The following is a 24,507-nucleotide window of genomic DNA, read 5'->3' as shown; positions in this document are numbered from 1 at the left end:
CCATTATCCATAAAACGCTCTGATAGTAAAATAGAGCACGTTTTTTGTAAAGTGGTAAAATGAAAGATTTACATTCTAAACAAACAACCAACAAATCTGTAGCAATTACATGATGGAACCATGTCAACATGAAGCCAATTTGAAAGAAATCTTTTCACAATCTTGTGAAATTCATGCCACTAGTTAATTTGTGTTGAGAGCAAACCCCTGGATTATTATACACCGATCAGCCATAACATTAAAACCACCTCCTTGTTTCTACACTCACTGTCCATTTTATCAGCTCCAATTACCATATAGAAGCACTTTGTAGTTCTACAATTACTGACTGTAGTCCATCTGTTTCTCTACATGCTTTGTTAGCCCCCTTTCATGCTGTTCCTCAATGGTCAGGACCACCACAGAACCACTACAGAGCAGGTATTATTTGGGTGTTGGATCATTCTCAGCACTGCAGTGACAATGACATGGTGGTGGTGTGTTTGTGTGTGTTGTGCTGGTATGAGTGGATCAGACACAGCAGCGCTGCTGGAGTTTTTAAATACCGTGTCCACTCACTGTCCACTCTATTAGACACTCCTACCTAGTTGGTCCACCCTGTAGATGTAAAGTCAGAGACGATCGCTCATCTATTGCTGCTGTTTGAGTTGGTCATCTTCTAGACCTTCATCAGTGGTCACAGGACGCTGCCCACTGGGTGCTGTTGGCTGGATATTTTTGGTTGGTGGACTATTCTCAGTCCAGCAGTGACAGTGAGGTGTTTAAAAACTCCAGCAGCGCTGCTGTGTCTTATCCACTCATACTAGCACAACACACACTAACACACCACCACCATGTCATTGTCACGGCAGCCACTGCAACTACTCTGTGGTGGTCCTGTAGGGGTCCTGTTCAGAACAGGCTGAATAATGTGACAATGACCCAAAACAAGACGAAACAACACTGGAATTGCTTTGTGGCGTGACTGTCCTCAAGTGGCCCAGCCACAGCCCAGACCTAAACCCCTTCAAACATCTGTGGAGAGACTTGAAGATGGCAAAGCACAAATGCTTTCGATCAAATCTGACTGAGCTTGAGAGGAACTGCTATAAAGAATGGGATAAACTGCCCAATCCAGGAGTGTAAAGCTTGTAGCATAAAGACTTACAGCTCTAATTACTACCAAAGCGGCTATGAAATATTGAAGGGTCTGAATACTTTTGGGAGTAGGAAATTTTTAAAAAATTCAAAAAATCATGTTTTTTCTTTGTCATTATGGGTTATTAAATGTAATTATGGATAAAATGGCTATTATATCCATTTAAATCTAACTTCATACAGAAAGAACCCGGACCGCTTCACTTGGAAATCGAGGCACCTTGCAGCCCATTACTGCTTGGTAAAATAAAATCCCGACTCACGGTCATACACCTATCTTGTTTGATTAGATTGGCAACCTCAAAACAATGCCAAGTTATTCTTGTGATTCAAGTTAGCATGTTTATTTAGCTGTATTGGGTCTGTGCAACATAACACGTGCGCTCACCAGAATAATGACATTACACGCATCCTTTAACAAAAGTAAACAGCGTTCATTGTTGGCTTATAGCTCTGTACAAACCAGACCAGAACTTGCACTCCTGTCATCACATATGCAAAGTTTTTAGGGCGACATGCAAAATGAGTGCCAGAGAGCAAATAATGAAGCAACTCTGACCAGCATGTACAAGGAACCTCAGCATTTCCATAAATGCTACATCAGCATTATCTTTAATCCATTACATCACAGAAAATAGCACAGCTGCTCAGCATTACTTAAATCTGTTTCACATAAAACAGCACTTAATTCAACTCTAGCATAAAGCAGGTCAGGCTTAGTGATCAGAGCAAACATTAATACATCTCAAACAGGTTCATCCAGAACAGAAGGTCTGACCATCACAAGACTCTGGTCTGATGTAATAGTGTCCGTAATGCAGGAAGCATTCAATTGACACAAGGCTTATTGGAAACTATTTCCAATGTTTACACTGACCAATGTAATTGTATTTTGTAAACAAAAATTTTGAATTTGATGCCAGCAACACACTAAAAAAACCCTTTTGGGACAAAGGCATGCTAACCACTATATTCCATAAACTTCCCTATTATTTAGACTTCTTTTTTTGCTATTTTATTAATGCATGTGTGCATGCGCAGTCCACCAACCCCTTCTTATTCGCCCATACTTCAGGGGATTCAGAGTCACGTCACACACCTCTGCCTTCCTCCACCTCTGTACAGGTGCCTTGGGCTAGTAACCAGGGTCCTTATACAGCATCGAAGACCCTGCCCCTTTTTCAGTCGGGTCTTTAGTGGTCAATATTGTCTGCTGCAGACACTGCCAATTGTGCCCGCTAGTGGCCACCTAGCTAAATATCCGAACCAAGTGCTAACGGAATTATCTGCTGCGCCACCTGGGCGCCCACTAAGATTTTTTAATTGTTTGGGAACTGATTATATTAAATGTTGCAGTTTTGGAGGTGGATTTTTTCTCCATTCTTGCTTAACATAAGACTTGAGCTGCTCAACAGTCTGTGGTCACTGTTTTCTTCTCTTCATGACGCATTATACATTTTCAATCAGAGACAGATCTAGACTGCAGGCAGGCCAGTCTAGCACAAGCACTCTGTGTCTACAAAACCATGCGTGTAGATTGAGGCATGGACTTTCTGGGAAAAGACAGAGACGGGGAATAATGGAGATCAGTGTATGACTCTTTGTACACGATACTGCTGTCCGTGTAAACCTGTTTGGCTACTACAGATGTAAAGTGTTTGGCTACTACACGTGTTGAAGGGGGTGTTTTTAGGCATGGTGCACCTCGGTCACAGTAGCGGTGGATCGGGAGAAAAAGCGGAAAAAGCATGATTCCTCAAATCACTGCCAACAAATTCAGGTCAGATCAGATTCAGATCTGAAGTGTAAACAAAATAATAGCCTCAGACGTACTGTATTCTAGACTGCAGGCGGGGCAGTCAAGCACAAGCACTCTGTGTCTACAAAGCCATGCAGTAACTGTAGTGCGTGTAGAATGAGGCCTGGCATTGTCTTACTGAAATAGTCATGGACTTTCTGGGGTAAAACAGACAGGGAATAATGGAGATCAGTGTGACTCCCTGTACACCATACTGCTCTCAATGTAAACCCGCCACAGGCAGATGAAAGGCAGAGTTTGGCTATTATACACATGTTGAAGGGGGTGTGTGTGTTAGGTACCGTCCTTCTCCATCAGGTTAGCAGTCTATAGCAGTGAGGAGTGACATGTCTGGGTATTTGCATATGACTAGGTTGGGAGAAAAAGGGCAAAAGCCTGTTAAAACACTGTCAACAAATCCTCTTCTCAGGTCATTTGAGGAGCCTCAGACAAACTGTATGTATTTAACACGGTACACTATGGTAAAGTAATGTACACAGCTGATGTAGAACAATATACATACCAAGTAGAACAACAACTAAGATTAACAGCAACAACATTTTGTCTTTACAAACTTACCTTAGAAGTCATTATCCATAAATAGTGATGCTAATCCATGGCTTTATTATTTTATCAGTTTTTTCTTTATATTTTAGACGAGGGAAGTTCTATATTATAATATTTGTACTTACGGAACTAAGGGATCAAGTTTAATCTCTGGTGTGTAAATCGTTCCCTTTGTGCACTAAAGCAGTTTGGGATGCAGAATGCTACAGCATGGTGACAATATCTCTTGTTTATAAGAAACGGTTTTGAAAGGAGCTGCAGACCTTTCCCACCTCAGCGCCCCTACAAGAGAAATCCGTTTCTGTGCCATAATCTGACAGTAGAAATCCGACACTCTCAGCATGTGTGTGCAGATCATGTTACCTAAAAGTGTTGTCATGCCAGATGTGCACACCTGCTGTTAAGAGCATCTTCTCATGGGTGCGTCAGCTGTGATAGTAATTATATTAAACTCTGTATATAGGGATATGTCTACAATATTATTTTTAGCACACAGACAGACACTCGGCTGGCCAACAGCACAGCTAACTAACACTCTTACTAACACTGTTATTCATTTCTTTTTCATTTAGAAAAAAAACAAAACAAAAAAACACTTGGACTGTTGTTTACCTAGACTAGAGTAATGAAATGTTCACTATGGAAGCACTTCTGTAAGTCGCTCCGGATAAGAGCGTCTGCTAAATGCAGAAAATGTAAATGTAGCTAAAATTCGAACCCGGATTTCAGGGGTGGTGTGCTAGAGTAGCCCCCTTGTTTGCAAGCCGTAGGCTAGTGGTTTAGGTACTGGACTAGTAATCTGAAGGTCTATGGTTCAAACCCCACCACTGCCAGGTTGCTGCTGTTTGCCCTTAACCCTCAATTGCTTAGACTGTATACTGTAACTGTAATATAAATTCAAGTTGCTTTGGATAAAGGCGTCTGCTAAATGCCGAAAATGTAATTTTTTTTTTATTAAAATAACTGCCATTTTTACTCACTAGTCAACACTTAACAACCTACAGTTACAAAGCACAAAACATATAGTATGTTTGGTGAAAAACTGTTACTGCATAACCACCTGACCAATACCATCTCAAAGGTGATTTGCAGGTGTGGCAGCGTTATGCTATGGGGTACGTCTCAATAAAAGGGGCAAGGAGACTGGTAAGAACTAAGGTACTGATGAATGCAGCCTAATATAGGACCATCCTTTAGGGAGACCTTTTTCAAACCACATGCAAATTCAGATTGAGATGATGTGACATTGACCCAAAACAAGACAAAACCACACTGGAATATCTTTGTGGCATGACTCTGACTGTCCTCAACTAGCTCAGCCACAGTCCAGCCTTAAACTCCTTCAAACCTCTGTGGAGTTTTACATTACATTTACATTTTCGGCATTTAGCAGACGCCTTTATCCAAAGCGACTTACATTACAGTTATACAATCTAAACAATTGAGGGTTAAGGGCCTTGCTCAAGGGCCCAACAGCAGTAATCTGGCAGTGGTGGGGATTGAACCAGCGACCTTTTGATTACTAGTCTATTAGTACCTTAACCTCTAGGCTACGGCTTGCCCATTGAGAGACTTGTGTGGAGAATTGTGGAGAGACTTGAAGATGGCAGTGAACAAATGCTTCCGTCAAATCTGATTGATCTTGAGAGGATCTGCTATGAAGAATGGGATAAACAGCCCAAATCCAGGAGTGCAAAGTTTGTAGAGACAAATCACTGAAGACTTACAGCTGTAATTGCTACCAAAATATTAAATAAGGGGTCTGAATACTTTTGTAAACATGATATTTCTATTGTTTTAGATTTTTAAAGACCTTTCAAGAAACTCTAAAATTATGTTCGTATTTTATCATTATGCGTGATTAAATGTAACTGTATGGATATTTTTTTATTATATACTAAATGTGAAGGAGTTTAACTTCTTTAACTCCAGAGTACATAATAATGACAGTTTTTTCCCCAAAAAATTCCTCCCAATCTAGTCGTATCCAATTACCCGACTGCATTACGCTTCCTCTCTACTGATGCTGATCCCCACTTCTGATTGAGGTGAGCGACTGTCACACGCCCCCTCCGACACGTGTGCAGTAGCCGACTGCATCTTTTCACCTGCACTAGGTGAGTTCATATGCGGATCAGCTTCGTGTACGGAGAGCCACACCCTGTCCACATTATTCCTCGACTCTGTGCAGGCGCCATCAACCAGCCAGTCGATCGTAACTGCATCAGTTATGAGGTCCCTATCCGGCTTCCCACCCTGTATGAACAACAAGCCAATCTTTGTTCATGTAGGCGCCCAGCCCAGCCGGATGGCAGAGCCGAGTTTCACACCGACGAGTTTGACATGTCAGCTCTGGTGTGCTAGTGTGTTTTACCGCTGCGCCACCTGAGCAGCTATAATAATGACAGTTTTGGTGAGATAAGGGTTTGTAGTTATTTTAATACTGTGTAAAACTGTAATTATTAACAATATGTGGATGAGACCCAGTATGTGTCAGATTATGTTTTTTTTGTTGGACATAATTTAATATAAATTTGGTACTTTGACCTTAATATTAGTATCAGTTAAACATGTGGTCTAGTGACAACCCTAACTGTGTAAAAAAAACAGTTCCTGGTATATCGCGATCGTTCACTACAAAGTCATTTCTAGAACATTTCAGTGGAACAAGCTCACACAAGCAAATAAGTGGTTGGAGGAAGCATCATATAACCATAGTAACCAAATCATAATCACAAAACAAGAGTAAAGCTGTGAAGCAGCTCAAATCTGTTCTACCTTAACGTACGCTTGCTCATGGTGTATTTGAAATGAACAGTGACTTAGGCTAATGTGATAATGGTGTAAAGTTACACTACTGGGCAGAAAAAACATGCGGTGCTATAAATAAAAACACATGAGCTTCAAAAGTATGTGGCTTGAGCGTGAAAACCACATCACAGCTCAGAATTCCAGCTTGTCGGGTTTTCATTAAACGATGATATGAAACATGGATTCTAGTACTGAGTAATGTCCATCAAAACAACGCACTGCACTGCTGAAAGCTAGTCCATGAAAAGCGCCGTAACTTTCACTGCTGTAGTCTTCTAGTACCACCTTCAGATAACCTATAGCAAAGGTCTGGCCTCTAGACATCCACACGCCCATCACCCTCGTGTCCACGCGCACACACACAACCACCCACCCCCACACACACACACACATCACCCCCAATCCAGCACGCTCTATAGCTTCTCTAATGCTAATGGGAGGTGCAGAGTACACCATCTGGGCCAGCAGAGGAAGAAACAGCTTTGTTACGTAAGAGAACAGGCCAGCTTTTAGTATTCCCAGCCATCAGGGTACAGGATTATTCACACCCACATGGTGCTAAAGCTCCAGTTATTTTGAAAAAGCTAGAGTTACTTTGTTTGCTAGCTTGAAAGAACTTGATACAAATGTAAATGTTTACAAAGAAATGCAGCGTTTGTACTGGTTATTTGTAGTGACCATAAATTGCACTTCAAAATTTACATTTACATTTGCGGCATTTAGCAGATGCTTTTATCCAAGGCCCAACAGTGGCAACTTGGCAATGGTGAGGCTTGAACAGGCAACCTTATGATTACTAGTCCAGTACCTTAACCGCTGAGCTACAACTGCTCCTGTGGTGCCTGGGTGGCGCTGAGTTCGAACCTCAGCACAGCAACAAACCTGGATGGGTGTTTGAGGGAGGGAAGGTTGGACAGGGTCTCGCCCAGCTGTCGCTGAGATCTCTGGGACTGCTAACGGCTTGTAATGACTTCAGTAAATACAGCTATGCATGCACACACTACTTTCTACAGCCACTAGGAGCAATTTCAATTACAAGTACGTAGTTACTACCTTATCACTACAATGAAGTATGTTTTTGACTGCAAAGCTACAATAAACACCAAATGGCATCCAAATCGCTGCATGCACTCCACATCACGTCACAACACCATCATCCCTTTGCAATGGTTGGCTGCACAGATGGGTCATCTTTATCCAGTGCCCTCTATCCTGTGGATTGTAGCAAACTAGCCCCTGATAATGCATTTTTTGTCATGATGTTGTCAATCAAGCTTAGTCTTTTCACACATCCTGTCATAACGCTGTCGTAAATGTGGTCATGTGGGTGAATCACCACCGGCCCAAGTAACGTCACTTGTGGGACTTAATGTGGTTCAGTAGCTCCTTTTCTGTTCTGGCTATCTGGTAAACATGCTCAGTGGTCATCATCTTCCATCATGAGGTTTTCAGCAGTTCCTGATGCACTTGCCATGGCAGGTCTGGTTCACCTGGGAAACACTGGGTGCAAGGTAGGAATACCCTGGACAGGGCGCCATTGACATTGACATTTTCTGCTTTTATCCAAAGCGACTTACAAATCTGTGAAAGTATACAGTCAAAGCAATTGAGGGTTTGAGGGTTAAGGTTAAGGGCCTTGCTCAAGGGCCCAACAGTGCCACATGTAACCAAAGTGCAAATTCTGGAACACAATGGCGTGACCAGTGAAGATTTCTTGGCTCACTAGCTGCAAGTTACCAACTGAAAAAAATGTGGTGGTAATTAAAACCTAATCGATATATTATCTTGGTTCTCACAGCAACCTTGATGCTCACGCTGATGTTTTACCCAGTGTATCTGATTTAGACTGTTTGATTTAGTAACAAAGCAGACACAAATATAGAAGCTACATTCTTTTGATTTCAATTTTAGTATGGTTGATCAGCCAAGCTCTCTGTATACATATACTGCAAAAATGCATTGTGTCAATGTTTCTGTCAACTAATCTTATCGAGGATATGACCCTGCACGGGCATTTTCTGAATTCCATAATACATGACTCAACATACAGCCCGCATAGTCCTCAATCAACAAAACAAAACCACTGTGACTGGCCAACTGCTGTAGAAAAATTGTTCCGTGAGGAAGTAAACGGCAAAAAAAGGAAGTTGTAATTGTCTCGTCCATGCAAATACTATTAACTAGGGATGCATTAATACCATTTTTTCCCAACCGAGTACAAATACAAGTACATGTATTTTTGTACTTGCCGATACCGATATCGATACCAATACCTATTTAGAATACCGTTTTTTTAAAACAAAAACACGTGAGAAGTGACGAGAAGTTTCATGATACAACGTCCAAAAATGCACGTCAACAAGTAGCGAGTGATCAAAGTGTTTGTGCGCTGACGTGATGAAATCAAGGAGGAAAAATAAATGAATCTGAGTGGATTTGGCAACACGAATAGCATGGATTGTTCTGTAGTGAGTTGGAGGTTAATAAATATTTTTGCAATGTTGGTGTTTTGTTGTTATGTTTTGTAGAGAACGATCAGGTCAGAAATACTGTAAAACGTGTGTGTGTGCCGGTGTATTCTGATATAAACTATATTATCCCCCTCTCCCACCTGTTTACACTCCTCTCCTGCGTATCCCCTCACACCGTATCCTGCGTTCTCATTGGCTGTTCGACATGTCACTCATTCCCAGTCGCACATCTCAGATCAGATATCTGATTGCTAGAAAACTCGATCCGGTCGGCGAACGCCGAGTTGCTCCCGAGCCGGCAAATCTAGCGCCGACCAGTCGCCGAGCGAAAATCAGGGCAAAAATCATGTAGTGTGAACTAGGCATAACGCAGCAACGTACACTAGTTACACGGTATCGGATGTTTAGTATCGGAGCCTCGTTTGCGAGTACGAGTACAAGTTAATGAGCGCGGTATCGGGCAAATACCTGATACCAGTATCGGTACTCATACTATTAACATAGAAAAATAGAGCACCAAAGCAACTGGGCTTATTAGTATAATGAACCAGAGTTTAAAACCACTAAGCAATATGGGTTTCAAACTGTTGAACAACCCATTCCAAAACTATGGACATTATTTCACTCTGGAAATACGTTCAACAAGATCAACTCTTCGCAAAGGCCTACAACTGGGCTAATGGAGTTCCCAACTTGCCAAATCTTGTCTTCATGGACCTTGCTTTGGGCGTAGGGGACAGTGGGCACAGTACTGTTGCAAAAGGAACAAGCTGTACCCAAACTGTTAACACAAACTTGGGTGTGTCTGAAATGATAGTTAGAAGAAATGTACATTTTAATCCTTTAGAATTATGGCAGTTGTAGCCTTGCGGTTAAGGCACTGGACTAGTAATTGAAAGGTCGCTGGTTCAAGTCTCACCTATGCCAGGTTGCCACTGTTGGGCCCTTGAGCAAGGCCCTTAACCCTCAATTGCTTAGACTGCATACTGTCACAGTACTGTATGTCGCTTTGGATGAAAAGCATCCGCTAAATGCTGTAAATGTAAATGTTAATCATTTTTTATTTCATTTTTTTAACCACTTTATCCATGTTAGGGTCATGTTGAATACGGTTCCAGAATCATTAGGCATTAGGTATGAACACACCCTGAGAGGGGCGCCAATCCTTTGCAGGGCTTCGGCCATTACCTTACCTCAGACATAGCCAATCTGTGTAGATGCCCGGCCAGCCGACAAAACAGCTAAGAGTCAAACCCAGGTCTCAACGGTGGTGTGCCAGCCAAGGGTCCCAGGTTTATCTCTCCCTAGTTAAATAAATGATCAGTTTAATGTGTGATTTTAATACGCTGACCTACAACTCAACAGGAAATAGAAAATGTCAGTGTGTTGGACTTGCACTAATGGCTGGAATATTCGTCCTATTTCTTTACACTGGAATTCCATTTATACCATTTATCAGACACTGATCATGTGGACTAGCAGTGAGACAGGAGAAAAAAGAGAATGCAATAGAAAAGCTGAGACTACACAGCTAGAAAAAAAAGCAGAAGCTGAAAAGGGAGAGCCCACATCCGCTAACAGCGTAAAGGAAATGCAACTGCAACGGGAAGCAGCAGAACTGCACGACCCTGCGTGCCTCGAACACGCACAGACAACATGCACTCCGCCGCAGTTGGTGTAGCCACAGACAGCTGACAGTGTGCACACATGTGTACTGTAGGGTTACATGTATGTTCAATGAACGCAGGGTTTCATATACGCTGAAAAAAGATTCCCTCGACGCCCCAACCTGCAGCTTTAGACCCAAACAGAGCAAGCTGAAGCAATACCACTAGAAACAGCTCTTTGGCTATAGATCTGCATGTCAATAAGAACTTTGAGATTAACCAGGCCAGATTAAAGAGGAAATCAGAAAGCAGTGGGTTTCAATCTAATAAAAATAAAGATATGGTACGTTGGGGACAATTGGCTCTTCTCTACACTGAGGTTTAAACTAAAGCAGAGGTTATGCTTGATCAGAAGTGCTTCTCATTTACATTTACGGCATTTATCAGACGCCTTTGTCCAAAGCGACTTTGTGACAGTATACAGTCTAAGCAATTGAGGGTTAAGGGCCTTGCTCAAGGGCCCAACAGTGGCCACCTGGTATGATGGGGCTTGAACTGGCAACCTTCTGATTACTAGTCCAGAACCTTAACCACTAGACTGCAACTGCAACTAGGCTCAGAGTATTCTTATTACAATACATGTAAAATGTTTAGATTAACATTTCAGTTAGCGCAATACAGCTATTTAATTAAGGTACATTTGTTTTCTTTTGGCTCCTCCCGTATAATTAATGGTCGCCACAGCAGAACTTCTGGTCCACATACCTGATTTGTACACATTGTTACATTGGATGCCTTTCCTGGTGCAACCCTGCTAATTTTTACAACTGCACCGCCCAATGACTAGTCTGTTTAGGTATATACACCCAACCGGTTGGTCAAGCGTATTTTACTGCTGTGCCAACCAAACACTATAGATTCATCATATTTACTATATGGTATCTATGGGGGTGGACCTAACCTTTGGTCACTGTTTGTACAGACAATCCTGTACACTCCATGGTCTCATATTTATATTTGCTTTAGAGATTCTGATTTTCTTTCACCTCACAAAAACCTGACAGTAAGTTGATGTAAGGTGTGACTGGGTGATGCATTGGATTGGCGCTTTGATCCTGCATTGCACTGAACGTTTCCTGGTAGGCCTAAAACTCCCAGCAACCCTGAACATAACACTTTTTATGTAATTAATTATGTAATTAAAGATAAAATGTCCTATTTTAATTACAGATTAAGCTAATTAAGTACCAAGATTACTTTTCAACCAATGTTTAACATGGTAATATTCTGGCAACATTATAAGCATTACAAAAATAATGACAGGTTTTACCATGTAGAGTTTATTGCTAGGTCAACAATAATTATGTTAAACTTTACAAGCAAACTAATAAAAAAAATAATAATAACACTACGGCTACCACCACGCTACAGGAAAGTGTATTTAAGCTTCAGGGAATTGTTTTCAAGTATTTAAGTGTCCTGGAATTAAAAATGACTAGATTGTGGAGGTAAAACATTACAGTCTTTCATTTTTTACCATTTGCATTTTACCAAATCCTGCCTTCTTTGCTAAAATTCTTATTGGTAAAGGTTGGTAAAGATTGAGCACCTTTAATTAAAATGAAATATAAGCGCAAATGCATAAAAACAGCAAGAAATAGCCACTTTTACATGCAGTCTGGTGATGCGTTAACAATCAGACTAATTGCTCGAGTAATAGTCTAATAGAGACTAATAGTACGATTGAGACCATTCCGAATACAATATCTATCCAATTAAACAAAGTTGGTAATCCTTTAAATAATCTGTTGAATAGAAAAATACAAGGGATCTTCAAAAAGATTCTGTACTATATTTTAGTTGGAAACAGTGAGAGTGGGAGGAGTAGTAATTGTCTGAGAGACTGAGAGAGAGCTTATAGTTCGGATTTAGTCCTATCTGATTTCCACCTTTTTGGACCACTCAAAGAAGCTTTAAGGGGAAGAAGATTTTCATGTGATGATGATGTGAAAGCAGCGGTGCATCAGTGGATATGTGATCAACTAAAAACATTTTTTGCTGATGGCATTAAAAAGTTGGTACAACACTGGAAAAAATGCATCAGAAGGTGACTATGTAGAAAAATGATGTCATTTGTTTTTGAAATTCTTAATAAATAGAGTTTAAAAAGTGCTGAAACTTTTTGATGAACCCTTAATAGTCATGTAAACACCTGTACCCTATTACTTTCTCAAATGAAAACTTTAAGTACGTTCTGCACATGTGCATTTGCATCATAGCGAAAGTTCACGCTTTCATCCAGAGGTTTCGTGTCATGGGCGGTGGGACTGGCATCCAGCTCTTGTGCCTTGAAATGTTGCAGGACATGGCATCTTTCTCTCACCCTTTCATTAATAAGTTAATTTAAGTCCACCATCATTTTAAATCAATTTAAAAAACAAACACACCAACTAAAGACTCAGGTAACATACCGCTGCTCCTCTTATGCTGACTGGACTCACGTAATGCTCCTTAACATGGTAACGTGTACACTAAGTGAGTGATTCTCTACACATGCGTGTCTTTTGGATCTGATTAAATGTAGTGAGCATCAGTGTTAATTTCGTTGACGAATGATTTTCGTCATAGTTTTCGTCAACGAACCTTTTTTTCATGACGAAAACGAGACGATGACTAAATAAAAACTACAAAAAAGATAAAAACTATGACGAAATGAATCGACACTTTCGTCAACGAATAAAAACGAGACGAAAATGTTTGGCAGGGACGACATCCAATCAGAACTGATTTAGTTTTGTGGAAGGTAGGGACAAGTTAGAAAGAGATCCAATCATAACTACTTTAGCGTATGTGGAGAGGCGGGACAAGCCGGGTAGCCATCCAATCAGTACTAATCTTTTGCAGTACCGCGGCAGAGCCGTAGATAGAGATAGCTCTGTACCGCGATAAGACCACACTCGCACAAGTTTGATCTAAACCCGGGAAGACCAGACTAGCCTGTGAACTTTCTTTACTCATGGAACTAGGTTAACTCCACAATGTCAACAGGGAGAAAGATGAGAGCTGATATCTGGACACATTTCTCATTTGACGTCGTGAAAAACAAGATGATGTGTAAACCATGTGGGGCGATCTAGGGTAAAAACACAACAAATCTGGAACATCTGGCACCTCTGGCAGTATAATGGCAACATAATGTCACTGCTGCTTTAACGGTACCCAGTTTTATAAAGAATGTAATATGCAATTTGTTATGAACAATGCATATATTTTTCAGGCAGAGTAGGCCTACTGGTCATTAATATTTTGTTATTGTTATGCTCAATAAGCAAGGTCAGTTAAATAAAGATGTTTGAAATAAGTTAAATCTGTTTTTGTGTGTATTGCACATTCAAACATTAATATTATTCCATAACTGGTTAAAAACGTTTCATTTTGTGTAAGTGACTTAAATAATTTAAGGGAAGTGATAAAAAAGCATTTACATTTGACACCCTTTATATTTATTTTAGGGCGGCACGGTGGCTAAGTGGATAGCACTGTCGCCTCACAGCAAGAAGGTCCTGGGTTCGAACCCCAGGTGGGGCGGTCCGGGTCCTTTCTGTGTGGAGTTTGCATGTTCTCCCCGTGTCTGCGTGAGTTTCCTCCCACAGTCCAAAGACGTGCAAGTGAGGTGAATTGAAGATACTAAATTTGTCCATGACTGTGTTCGATATAATCTTGTGTAATGAATAACTACAGTTCCTGTCATGAATGTAACCAATGTGTAAAAACATGACGTTAAAATCCTAATAAACAAACAAATATGTATTTTAGTCGACTGAATCGACTGTAGATTTAGTCGACTATATTCTTATGATAATTAGTCGACTAAAACTAGACTAAAACTAAAACAATTCAGATGACTAAATTATGACTAAAACTAAATTACATTTTAGTCAAAAGACTATGACTAAAACTAAATCAAAATTTGCTGTCAAAATTAACACTGGTGTGCATGTAAACAGAGAATGTCATCAGATTGTTGAGTAGAGTGTACATATTAACACCTCAGTGGTAATCTATAATAAATATGTATTCAATCGTATTGGAGAAAATATTTGCATTTAAACATAGCCATTGAAGAGAAATTAAAGGTATTCACCTTTACAGACTAAACAAAGAACAATTTCCATGAGTAGATGGTCAGGAAATAACAATGGGCTACAATGTAAAGAAGCAGGAACCAGACAATGCAGTCAGCTCTAGTCAAGGAGGAGGTAAAGAGAACAAAACAATGCTAGCAGCCCATGAGTCCAATTCATTATAGTTATCTTCCACCATGTGCCCATCCCCACCCCCCTCCATCCCACCTGATCCCGTCAGCTGCTTGTGAGCTTAGCTGTGGTTTGGAGAGTAGATTTTTTGTGCCATACTTTCTCTCACTCTCTCTCTCATTATTAAATGCTTTATCTGAATTGTGGATTGAAGACTCACACACCAGTCAAGCGTATTAGTGCAAACGTTAATCACCCATTCCTATACTTAGTATTTTAGTTTTTATCAGTATTCTATTATATGTCTTCTTTATTGCCCACCATTTTCACATTTTGCTTAAGGTCTAATTTAATATTGCACTAATGGCTGATTAGTACAGAAAGGCCTACACAAGCACAGGATCATGGCAGGCTCCCTGTATATCTTCGCTGCTCATTCCAGACCACCTAGACCAGACAGTAGTTGTAGCTGTTGCAGTATCATGTAGGCCAACTTTTGTCTATGATTTTTACACGACCCAGACAACATAAACAGTGCACCTTGATCTCTCTGTACAATCTGGTCCCACTGTGACTTACAAGATGTAACATAAAGCCTCCACAAGGGGACGTTGGCATAAAAGTGATGTAGGCAACTCCTCATCCAGCGTTGTTGTCTTGAGACACAGCCAAATGTATCTGTAAAGTGCCCGACCAGGCCAGTTGCACTGCCAAAACTCAAATCTAGGTCTATGTGTTTATGGGCATTAACCAAATTTGCCACCGGAGCACCACTCAACCCATCCTCTCTTCGAGAGTTGGCAATCAATCTCAGTTTCTTCACAGAGATCATTATCAAGTCGAGTCGAGTGTCTCTGCATAACTACACTACACTCAGGCTTATATTAGAATAAAGAGATAAAGCTAGCTGTAAGCTAAACGAGATCGTTTAATCGTTAATCAAAATTGTGTGACGGTCAGCCAAAATTCCATAATGGTGACAGGCCTTCGCTGTCCTATACATAGAATCAATCATTTATTGTAGTTCTCTCTCAGTCTTCCCCCGAATTTTTCCTTTTTTTATCCAGTCTAGGGAGCTGTCCTGTCTCTCATCTGGTTAGAAGCTGCTACTGTTTCAGTTATTGCTGCTGTAAGCACAACCCAACAGTAACTGTATTATTGATGTCCAGTAGCAGCCAGGTTTTGAGCTCAGACAGGGGAGTCTGTTAAGGGATTTAATCTTATGAAACCAGGCTTTGTTCTCAAGCAAAGCACACACATACATGTACTGCTGAACCTGCAACCTTCCTGGGGGAAGTTAGTCCATATCTTTAAGCCTGAGAGCAAGAGAAGAGAAGAGGAGTGTGTGTGTGTGTGTGTGTGTGTGTGTGTGTGTGTGTGTATGTTTAAAACAAAAACTGGGCCCCAATGTTCTTGCACCCATATGTCATGAGACACGTGGGTCTCCAGGATTTAGCTGGTCTGCACAAGGCGCAATTGTCAATGGGTCAATTAATATAACCTAATTTCCTAGCCTTTAAACTGACCCATGTACTTCAACATATGCTTACCCCTGATGTCAGTATGTGTATATATGTATATATGTATATACGTGTATATATATATACATATATACAGTGTATCACAAAAGTGAGTACACCCCTCACATTTCTGCAAATATTTCATTATATCTTTTCATGGGACAACACTATAGACATGAAACTTGGATATAACTTAGAGTAGTCAGTGTACAGCTTGTATAGCAGTGTAGATTTACTGTCTTCTGAAAATAACTCAACACACAGCCATTAATGTCTAAATAGCTGGCAACATAAGTGAGTACACCCCACAGTGAACATGTCCAAATTGTGCCCAAATGTGTCGTTGTCCCTCCCTGGTGTCATGTGTCAAGGTCCCAGGTGTAAATGGGGAGCAGGGCTGTTAAATTTGGTGTTTTGGGTACAATTCTCTCATACTGGCCACTGGATATTCAACATGGCACCTCATGGCAAAGAACTCTCTGAGGATGTGAGAAATAGAATTGTTGCTCTCCACAAAGATGGCCTGGGCTATAAGAAGATTGCTAACACCCTGAAACTGAGCTACAGCATGGTGGCCAAGGTCATACAGCGGTTTTCCAGGACAGGTTCCACTCGGAACAGGCTTCGCCAGGGTCGACCAAAGAAGTTGAGTCCACGTGTTCGGCGTCATATCCAGAGGTTGGCTTTAAAAAATAGACACATGAGTGCTGCCAGCATTGCTGCAGAGGTTGAAGACGTGGGAGGTCAGCCTGTCAGTGCTCAGACCATACGCCGCACACTGCATCAACTCGGTCTGCATGGTCGTCATCCCAGAAGGAAGCTGACGCACAAGAAAGCCAGCAAACAGTTTGCTGAAGACAAGCAGTCCAAGAACATGGATTACTGGAATGCCCTGTGGTCTGACGAGACCAAGATAAACTTGTTTGGCTCAGATGGTGTCCAGCATGTGTGGCGGCGCCCTGGTGAGAAGTACCAAGACAACTGTATCTTGCCTACAGTCAAGTATGGTGGTGGTAGCATCATGGTCTTGGGCTGCATGAGTGTTGCTGGCACTGGGGAGCTGCAGTTCATTGAGGGAAACATGAATTTCAACATGTACTGTGACATTCTGAAACAGAGCATGATCCCCTCCCTTCGAAAACTGGGCCTCATGGCAGTTTTCCAACACGATAACGACCCCAAACACAACCTCCAAGATGACAACTGCCTTGCTGAGGAAGCTGAAGGTAAAGGTGATGGACTAAACCCAATTGAGCACCTGTGGCGCATCCTCAAGTGGAAGGTGGAGGAGTTCAAGGTGTCTAACATCCACCAGCTCCGTGATGTCATCATGGAGGAGTGGAAGAGGATTCCAGTAGCAACCTGTGCAGCTCTGGTGAATTCCATGCCCAGGAGGGTTAAGGCAGTGCTGGATAATAATGGTGGTCACACAAAATATTGACACTTTGGGCACAATTTGGACATGTTCACTGTGGGGTGTACTCACTTATGTTGCCAGCCATTTAGACATTAATGGCTGTGTGTTGAGTAATTTTCAGAAGACAGTAAATCTACACTGCTATACAAGTTGTACACTGACTACTCTAAGTTATATCCAAGTTTCATGTCTATAGTGTTGTCCCATGAAAAGATATAATAAAATATTTGCAGAAATGTGAGGGGTGTACTCACTTTTGTGATACACTGTATATATATATATATACAGTATATACACACACACACATATATATATATATATATATCTGCTGAAGTTTTTATATATAACATTATGACCACCTCCTTGTTTCTACACTCACTGTCTATTTTATGAGCTCCACTTATCATATAGAAGCACTTTGTAGTCCATCTGTTTCTCTACACACTTTTTTTAGCCTACTTTAACCCTGTTCTTCAATGGTCAGGACCACCACAGAGTACGTATTATTTGGGTGGTGGATCATTCTCAGCACTGCAGTGACACTGACATGGTGGTGGTGTGTTAGTGTGTGTTGTGCTGGTATGAGTGGATAAGACACAGCAATGCTGATGAAGTTTTTAAACACCTCTCCGTCACTGCTAGACTGAGAATAGTCCACCAACCAAAAATATTCAGCCAACAGCTCCCCATGGGTAGCGCCCTGTGACCACTGATGAAGGTCTAGAAGATGACCAACTCAAACAGCAGCAACAGATGAGCGATCGTCTCTGACTTTACATCTACAAGGTGGACCAACTAGGTAGGAGTGTCTAATAGAGTGGACAGTGAATGAACACGGTATTTAAAAACTCCAGCAGCGCTGCTGTGTCTGATCCACTCATACCAGCACAACACACACTAACACACCACCACCATGTCAGTGTCACTGCAGTGCTGAGAATGATCCACCACCTAAATAATACCTGCTCTGTAGTTGTCCTGTGGGGGTCCTGACCATTGAAGAACAGGGTGAAAGCAGGCTAAAAAGGTATGTAGAGAAACAGATGGACTACAGTCAGTAATTGTAGAACTACAAATTGCTCCTAGATTAGATAGATAGATAGATAGATAGATAGATAGATAGATAGATAGATAGATAGATAGATAGATAGATAGATAGATAGATAGATAGTGATTCTGAGGAAACCCACCACAACCCTGAATGGTATATGTATGTTTTTTCTTTTCCACACATGCGTAAGACAAGTAAATGCAAACCAGTTGTGTATTTGAAAATTAATTGTACATAAAATTTTGGTTCAGGTTCAAGCCATATCATATTTATGAAACATAAATTTCTTTATACATCACACTAAAGAGGAACAGTTACATTTGGCAATACATTATAAACGGAAAAATGCTGTATAACAGCAAGCTTTGCAGAGATATTTCTGTTCTGTGCATTGGCAGAATGTAATCATAAGCAATCTAACGGTTTGACAAGCCCAACTATTAATCATAATCACTCAGAGACATCATTTGCAAGCCTGTTTTGTTCTCCATTATAACTAGCTAAAGTACTGATAGTATCTAGTATGGATAATCTTACAGGAAGCTGCTTTTCTACATGCAACTGTTCTAAAGAATTTTGTAAGCATTTAGTGAGAAATTTGTATACGCCTGAACCAGTTCAGCATTCCGAACACAGATACATGGATATACAGATAGCTACACATGCTAATCACATGCTGATAATAATAAACAGAGATGCAGTTTGTATGATCTTCCCATGTCCACATTAAAGAAAGGACACTGTACCATATCAGTTAGCATTAGTGACTTAAACTGCTAATATACCACACCATTATATGAAGTGTGGACAAATGAATGCAAGGCAGTCTGGGAAATGTAGCAGTAACACATTGTAGTATGTGTAATAACAAGCCATGTCTTATATTCTGGACGTTTGTTTAATTAGGATGAACAGTAAGTCATAAGAGTATATCTCTGCATGTAGTGTTACAGTCTGTGTGGAGTTTGACATGTCCAGTTTGTCCAGTTTTCTTTCCATACTGCAGATTCTTCCCACCTTACTGAAGTAAGCCAGTGGCTACCCTAATTTTGGAGTGTGTGTGTGAATGAGTAAGGTGTTAGTCTCTACAGTGGACTGACACCCTGTAGTCCCATCCTAAGCCAAGCTCTGGACCCACCCTGATAAGGATGAAGAAGTTAGTGAAGGTGTTGTTCTTCCCTTATTGATATTTACTCTATCACTCACAACCACAGAGTAGATAAATTAAAAGCCCTGGCTATCAAGCTTGTTTTTGTTCCACATCTAGAGAAACAGTGCCACCGCTAGAGAAATATGCCACTTGCACAACCCCTCAATCCAACCAAAAAGAGCCGGATCACCACACACCCCCTTCGACCAATTGTCCAATCCACTTCTTTTTTTAAAAATATTTTATTTATGCATTTTCACCCCTTTTTCTCCCTTTTTTAGCGTGTCCATTTGCCTGATTGCGTCATGCTTCCTCTCCACCAATGCCGAACCCCGCTCTGATTGAGTAGAACAAAGCTAACCCACGCCCCCTCCGACACGTGGGCAGCAGCCGTATGCACTTTGACGAGTGCAATGCGGATCAGCACTGTGTACGGAGAGACACACCCTGACAGCACTCTTTTCCAGTCTCTGTGCAGGCGCCATCAATCAGCCAGCAGAGGTCGTGATTGCATTAGTTATGAGAGAGAGTCCCTATCCGGCTTTAATATCCCACCCCTATCTGAACAACAGGCCAATCGTTGTTCATGTGGCTGCTCAGCCCAGCCAGCAGGCAGAGCTGAGACTCGATACGATGTATTCGAGATCCCAGCTCTGGTTCCAGCGTGTGTTTTTACCGCTGTGCCACCTGAGCGGCCCAATCCACTTCTTATCACCTGCTAGTGTTGGGATCCCACAAAGAGGAAAGCCAGACTATGCTCCATGTGACCAAACTTGCGCAGATGCCCAGACCAGTCCCGGAGATTGCATATCGCAGTGTCTGCATGAAGAGACCCTTAACTGCCTGAAGTCTCTAGTAGAGAAATCCTGCTGAGATTTAACCTGGAGACCTTGAGATATTAAAATACTGTGCCGCCTCAGCACCCTTTCATTGATAATGTTAAAGCAAGTCTGTATAACTCATTCAACTTAAAATAACCCTTTCCCCAACTTGTTTCAGCTATTTAGTTATTTGTTTCCAAGCAATATAAACAAGAACGTATTGTTTTGTGAGCTAGCTAGCCTATTTCTGATCTGTCTGCATGTGTCTTAGAACGGTTAAATGGACAAAGCTAGGCTTAGAAAGGACAGAAACCTTCGGAGAACTAAAAATACCCTTCAAGGTATGTTTACTCAACACAGGACACCAAATTATCACCTTCATATAGCTAAGCAGGAACCCAGTCATTAGATCCAAATAGAGGAGTGACATAAGTTTACATCAGGAGATTATACTAATTATAATCTCACAGAGGTGGAAGCCATGTAAACAATGTAAATAAACCTGAAAGACAAAAGTACCTTAATCAATGTGAGTGTAATGTGAGATCTAACTTTTAAGCAATCCTGGAAAATCGAACTAGTTTGAAATGTCAGTGTTGCACTGCTGCAGATATGATTAAACATGTCCAAATAGTGGGTTTCTGATCCTGACTGGGCGGTGTTGCCACAGCAACATGGCGATCTCAGCAACAATGTTCGGGCGCTTGTCAATAATCACCGAGTTGAACATTTACCGAAGATGGAGGTGAAACTAACAACTCCCAACAAGTTAACCCATGCCAACGCTCCACTGACCCATCATCTGTAGACAGGAAGTTGCACGTTCAGAAAGACTGCTCAATAATACTCTGTCCTGAAATGGTAAGTGTGAGTGTGTGTGCGTGTGTGTGAGAGTGTGTTAGGCTTCTAGATCATCTACATTATTTAGAGCGACTGTTTGCCTTTCCATTAGGTGGGATGAGATGCATGATCGACCACAGGAACAAATCCGATACATGATTACTGGAATCGAAGAGACGCACTTAAGAACATGTACGGTTAATGCTTTCATACTCTGACTACACATGAATGTTACGAACTAATAGAAACTTGTTTGTACATTGAGCAGTGTGAGCACTTCCTCTTTCTCAGTGCAGGCCTACGCACGAGGAGCAGATGGCTGCGTGTGCTGAGCATCATGCTGTGTGTCGGTTAAAAGTCACCAAAGCTCCTTTTCATTAATCTACTGTATTACAAAGCAGGCCCTTTTCTTTCCGAGTGTTGACAAGACTCGCGCCTGTGTCTAGGTCTTTTTACATTAGAACTATAAGTTTATTAGTGATATCTGCTTCACAAAATGCAAGGCAAGTGTGCACAGAAAACAACGTTTCATGAGAAAAAACATGCATTGGCCAAAGTTCAATTGGACAGGTTAAATCAACAGTTAAAATCATGTTGAGCGCTGTAGGTGTTACATTCTTTTGCTGTGTAGCAAGAAGCTGGCTGTGTATTAACATAAAAGTCTTGGGTTTCAACACCACAACACAAAGGGAAGTGAACACAGTACAAAGGTATTAAGCAAACCCAGATGCAAGACAGATGCAAGGAGGGGGATACTGAAGTTGATACTTTTATAAGGATTTATTGATTTATTAAGATTTTAACATCATGTTTTACACACTGGTTAAATTCATGACAGAAACGGTAGTTACTCGTTACACAAGATTCATCAGTTCACAAGTTAAATGTCAAACACAGTCCTGGACAATTTTGTATCTTCAATTCACCTCACTTGCATGTCTTTGGACTGTGGGAGGAAACCAGAGCTCCCGGAGGAAACCCACGCAGACACGGAGAGAACATGCAAACTCCACACAGAAAGGACCCGGACCGCCCCACCTGGGGATCGAACCCCTTCTAGTTGTGAGGTGACAGAGCTACCCACTGAGCCACCATGCCACCCTAATTTTTAAGGACATTCTGTATAAAACGAAACTCAAACCCTACGAGATCTGAAAGTTTTAGTCGAAACATGTTTCGTTTAGTCAATGTTTTAGTTTTAATTTACATTAAGCTTTTATAATCACTGTCATTACCTATGAAATTACTTTGCTGTCACAATATTGACAGTATTGACAATCAGAACAAAGTCAAGATATGGTGTGGTCATCCTACACAGATATTCCAGTTTATCCCACCTTCTCGAACTCAAAACTAAGAACTGGTTATGTCTGATCATCAACCAAGTGAAATTAATAAACAAACACCCTAATCACACAGAAATAACTGTACCTTAAGTATATTTACTTGAATCAAACTGTGTTTTCTTATAGTGGATGAGTCAGATCAGGATTTATTCAAGTCTTGCATCTTTATGGCAAGTTGTGCTTGTGGTGTGGTCTTTGCAAGATGGAAGAGTAGCCAACACCCATGAATTTCCCTCATTAGTAGGCCATGGGTCCTGTTGTGGATTGATTTACATTAGAACACTTTTTTTTTTTGAATAATTCATGTCGAAATCCAGGAGATTTCTAATGATCATACATACGGGAGGCATTTATACACCAACACAGCCCAACATGTTTGTAAAGTGTTTAGTAAAGAAATAGTTTGTCTATGATACCATGCCAGTAAAACAGAAACAACTCAGTACGCACGATGCACCAGTCATGGGTACAACAAATCATTTCAATTGAGTCAGCTGACCAAGAGCCGACTCTTTCCATTCTCACGTTATGATACAGTACTGTCCCTTTTAACTCAGCCAGTTATTATTATGATCTCATTATTAGTTTATCTTGATTATAAGTAAAATGACTATGAATTTTAATAAATGACAAAAAACAAGACGCTTTTGTACATATTGCACATTTCACATACATTAACTTACACAATATAACGTTATTATTATTATTAAAGCAGGTAACTTAAGTAAAATATAACAATACACAAGGGTTATGTAATAATGTTTTTTTTTACTTTTTTTATTACTTTATAGATTTAACTATTTAAAAAGATTGCACTGATCTAAATGATTAATTCATTCGTTTATTTACCTATTCGTTCTATAAAAATATGTTCACAATTAACATCTCCATGCTGTTTATTTGCATATTTTAATTCATACACAAAATCAGTACAAAAGCCTCGACAAACAACTACTCGACGTCTTAAAAACAGTCTGTTTCCAGCGTTCATCTAAACGAGTCGACTCAAGGAGCCGACTCGTTCATGAACGACACATCACTACGATGCACAAAAGAGAGAGAGAGAGAGAGAGAGAGAGAGAGAGAGAGAGAGCAGGTGAAACAAAGGAAGTTGGGTAACTGTTAAGCAAGCGCTGATGACCGTAGTTATCTTTATCATATCCTGATAATGAAGAATTCACTCACCAGCATGTGTAATGTCGGACAGGTCATGGTTCCTGGCGGTCCGTGGGAACTCTTTTAGTTTACGGTTGGACAGGACGAGCGCTCCGCTGGCTGCTGCCTCCTCCAGCGCTTTTTCCACGCTCCTGCTGGCCGCCAGTGTCGCCGGCAGCTGCGCCCCATCTCCAGCAGCCATGAACACACCACTAAACTCCTTCCCTCTGGCGTTTTTCTTCAAAAAGTGCCCTCCTAAATTCGCATTTCCACCGTCCTTGCTTTCAGCGACCACAAAAGACCAGTGTTATCCGGTTGCAGTGTTAAAATCCAGAAATTAAAGATGAATAAAAGGTTTAAGAAAGTTCACCGAGCCGAACAGCACCACCACGGCGACTCAACTGTCAATCTGAAGCGTGAACAGTGAGGGAGAGGAGCGAGCAGAAAAGGGGTGTGGCCTCACAAAGAGGAAAATAGCTTTTCAGGGTTCAATCTCAAATCATGCCAAATGTCATATTGCAGTGCACTACACATGGAGCAACAGGACGCTATTTAAAAGC

At 41.0% G+C, this 24,507-nt stretch overlaps 1 protein-coding gene across 2 annotated transcripts in view; it reads right to left on the bottom strand.

Moving 5' to 3' along the window:
- lrch4 (leucine-rich repeats and calponin homology (CH) domain containing 4) overlaps positions 1-24,306 on the bottom strand; it is a 70,552-nt gene extending 46,246 nt beyond the window's left edge. For both annotated transcript variants that reach the window (XM_062994230.1, XM_062994228.1), the window contains exon 1: positions 23,978-24,306. In XM_062994230.1, coding sequence (XP_062850300.1) covers positions 23,978-24,149 — 172 coding nt within the window. In that variant the 5' untranslated portion in view covers positions 24,150-24,306. The remainder of the gene's footprint in view (positions 1-23,977) is intronic.
- Positions 24,307-24,507: the final 201 nt, after the last annotated feature.

The sequence above is a fragment of the Trichomycterus rosablanca genome, chromosome 4 (assembly GCF_030014385.1).
Source record: "Trichomycterus rosablanca isolate fTriRos1 chromosome 4, fTriRos1.hap1, whole genome shotgun sequence".
NCBI lineage: Eukaryota > Metazoa > Chordata > Actinopteri > Siluriformes > Trichomycteridae > Trichomycterus > Trichomycterus rosablanca.
The sequence above is the reverse complement of the archived record's forward strand: the minus strand, read 5'-3'. Positions and strand labels throughout refer to the sequence as shown.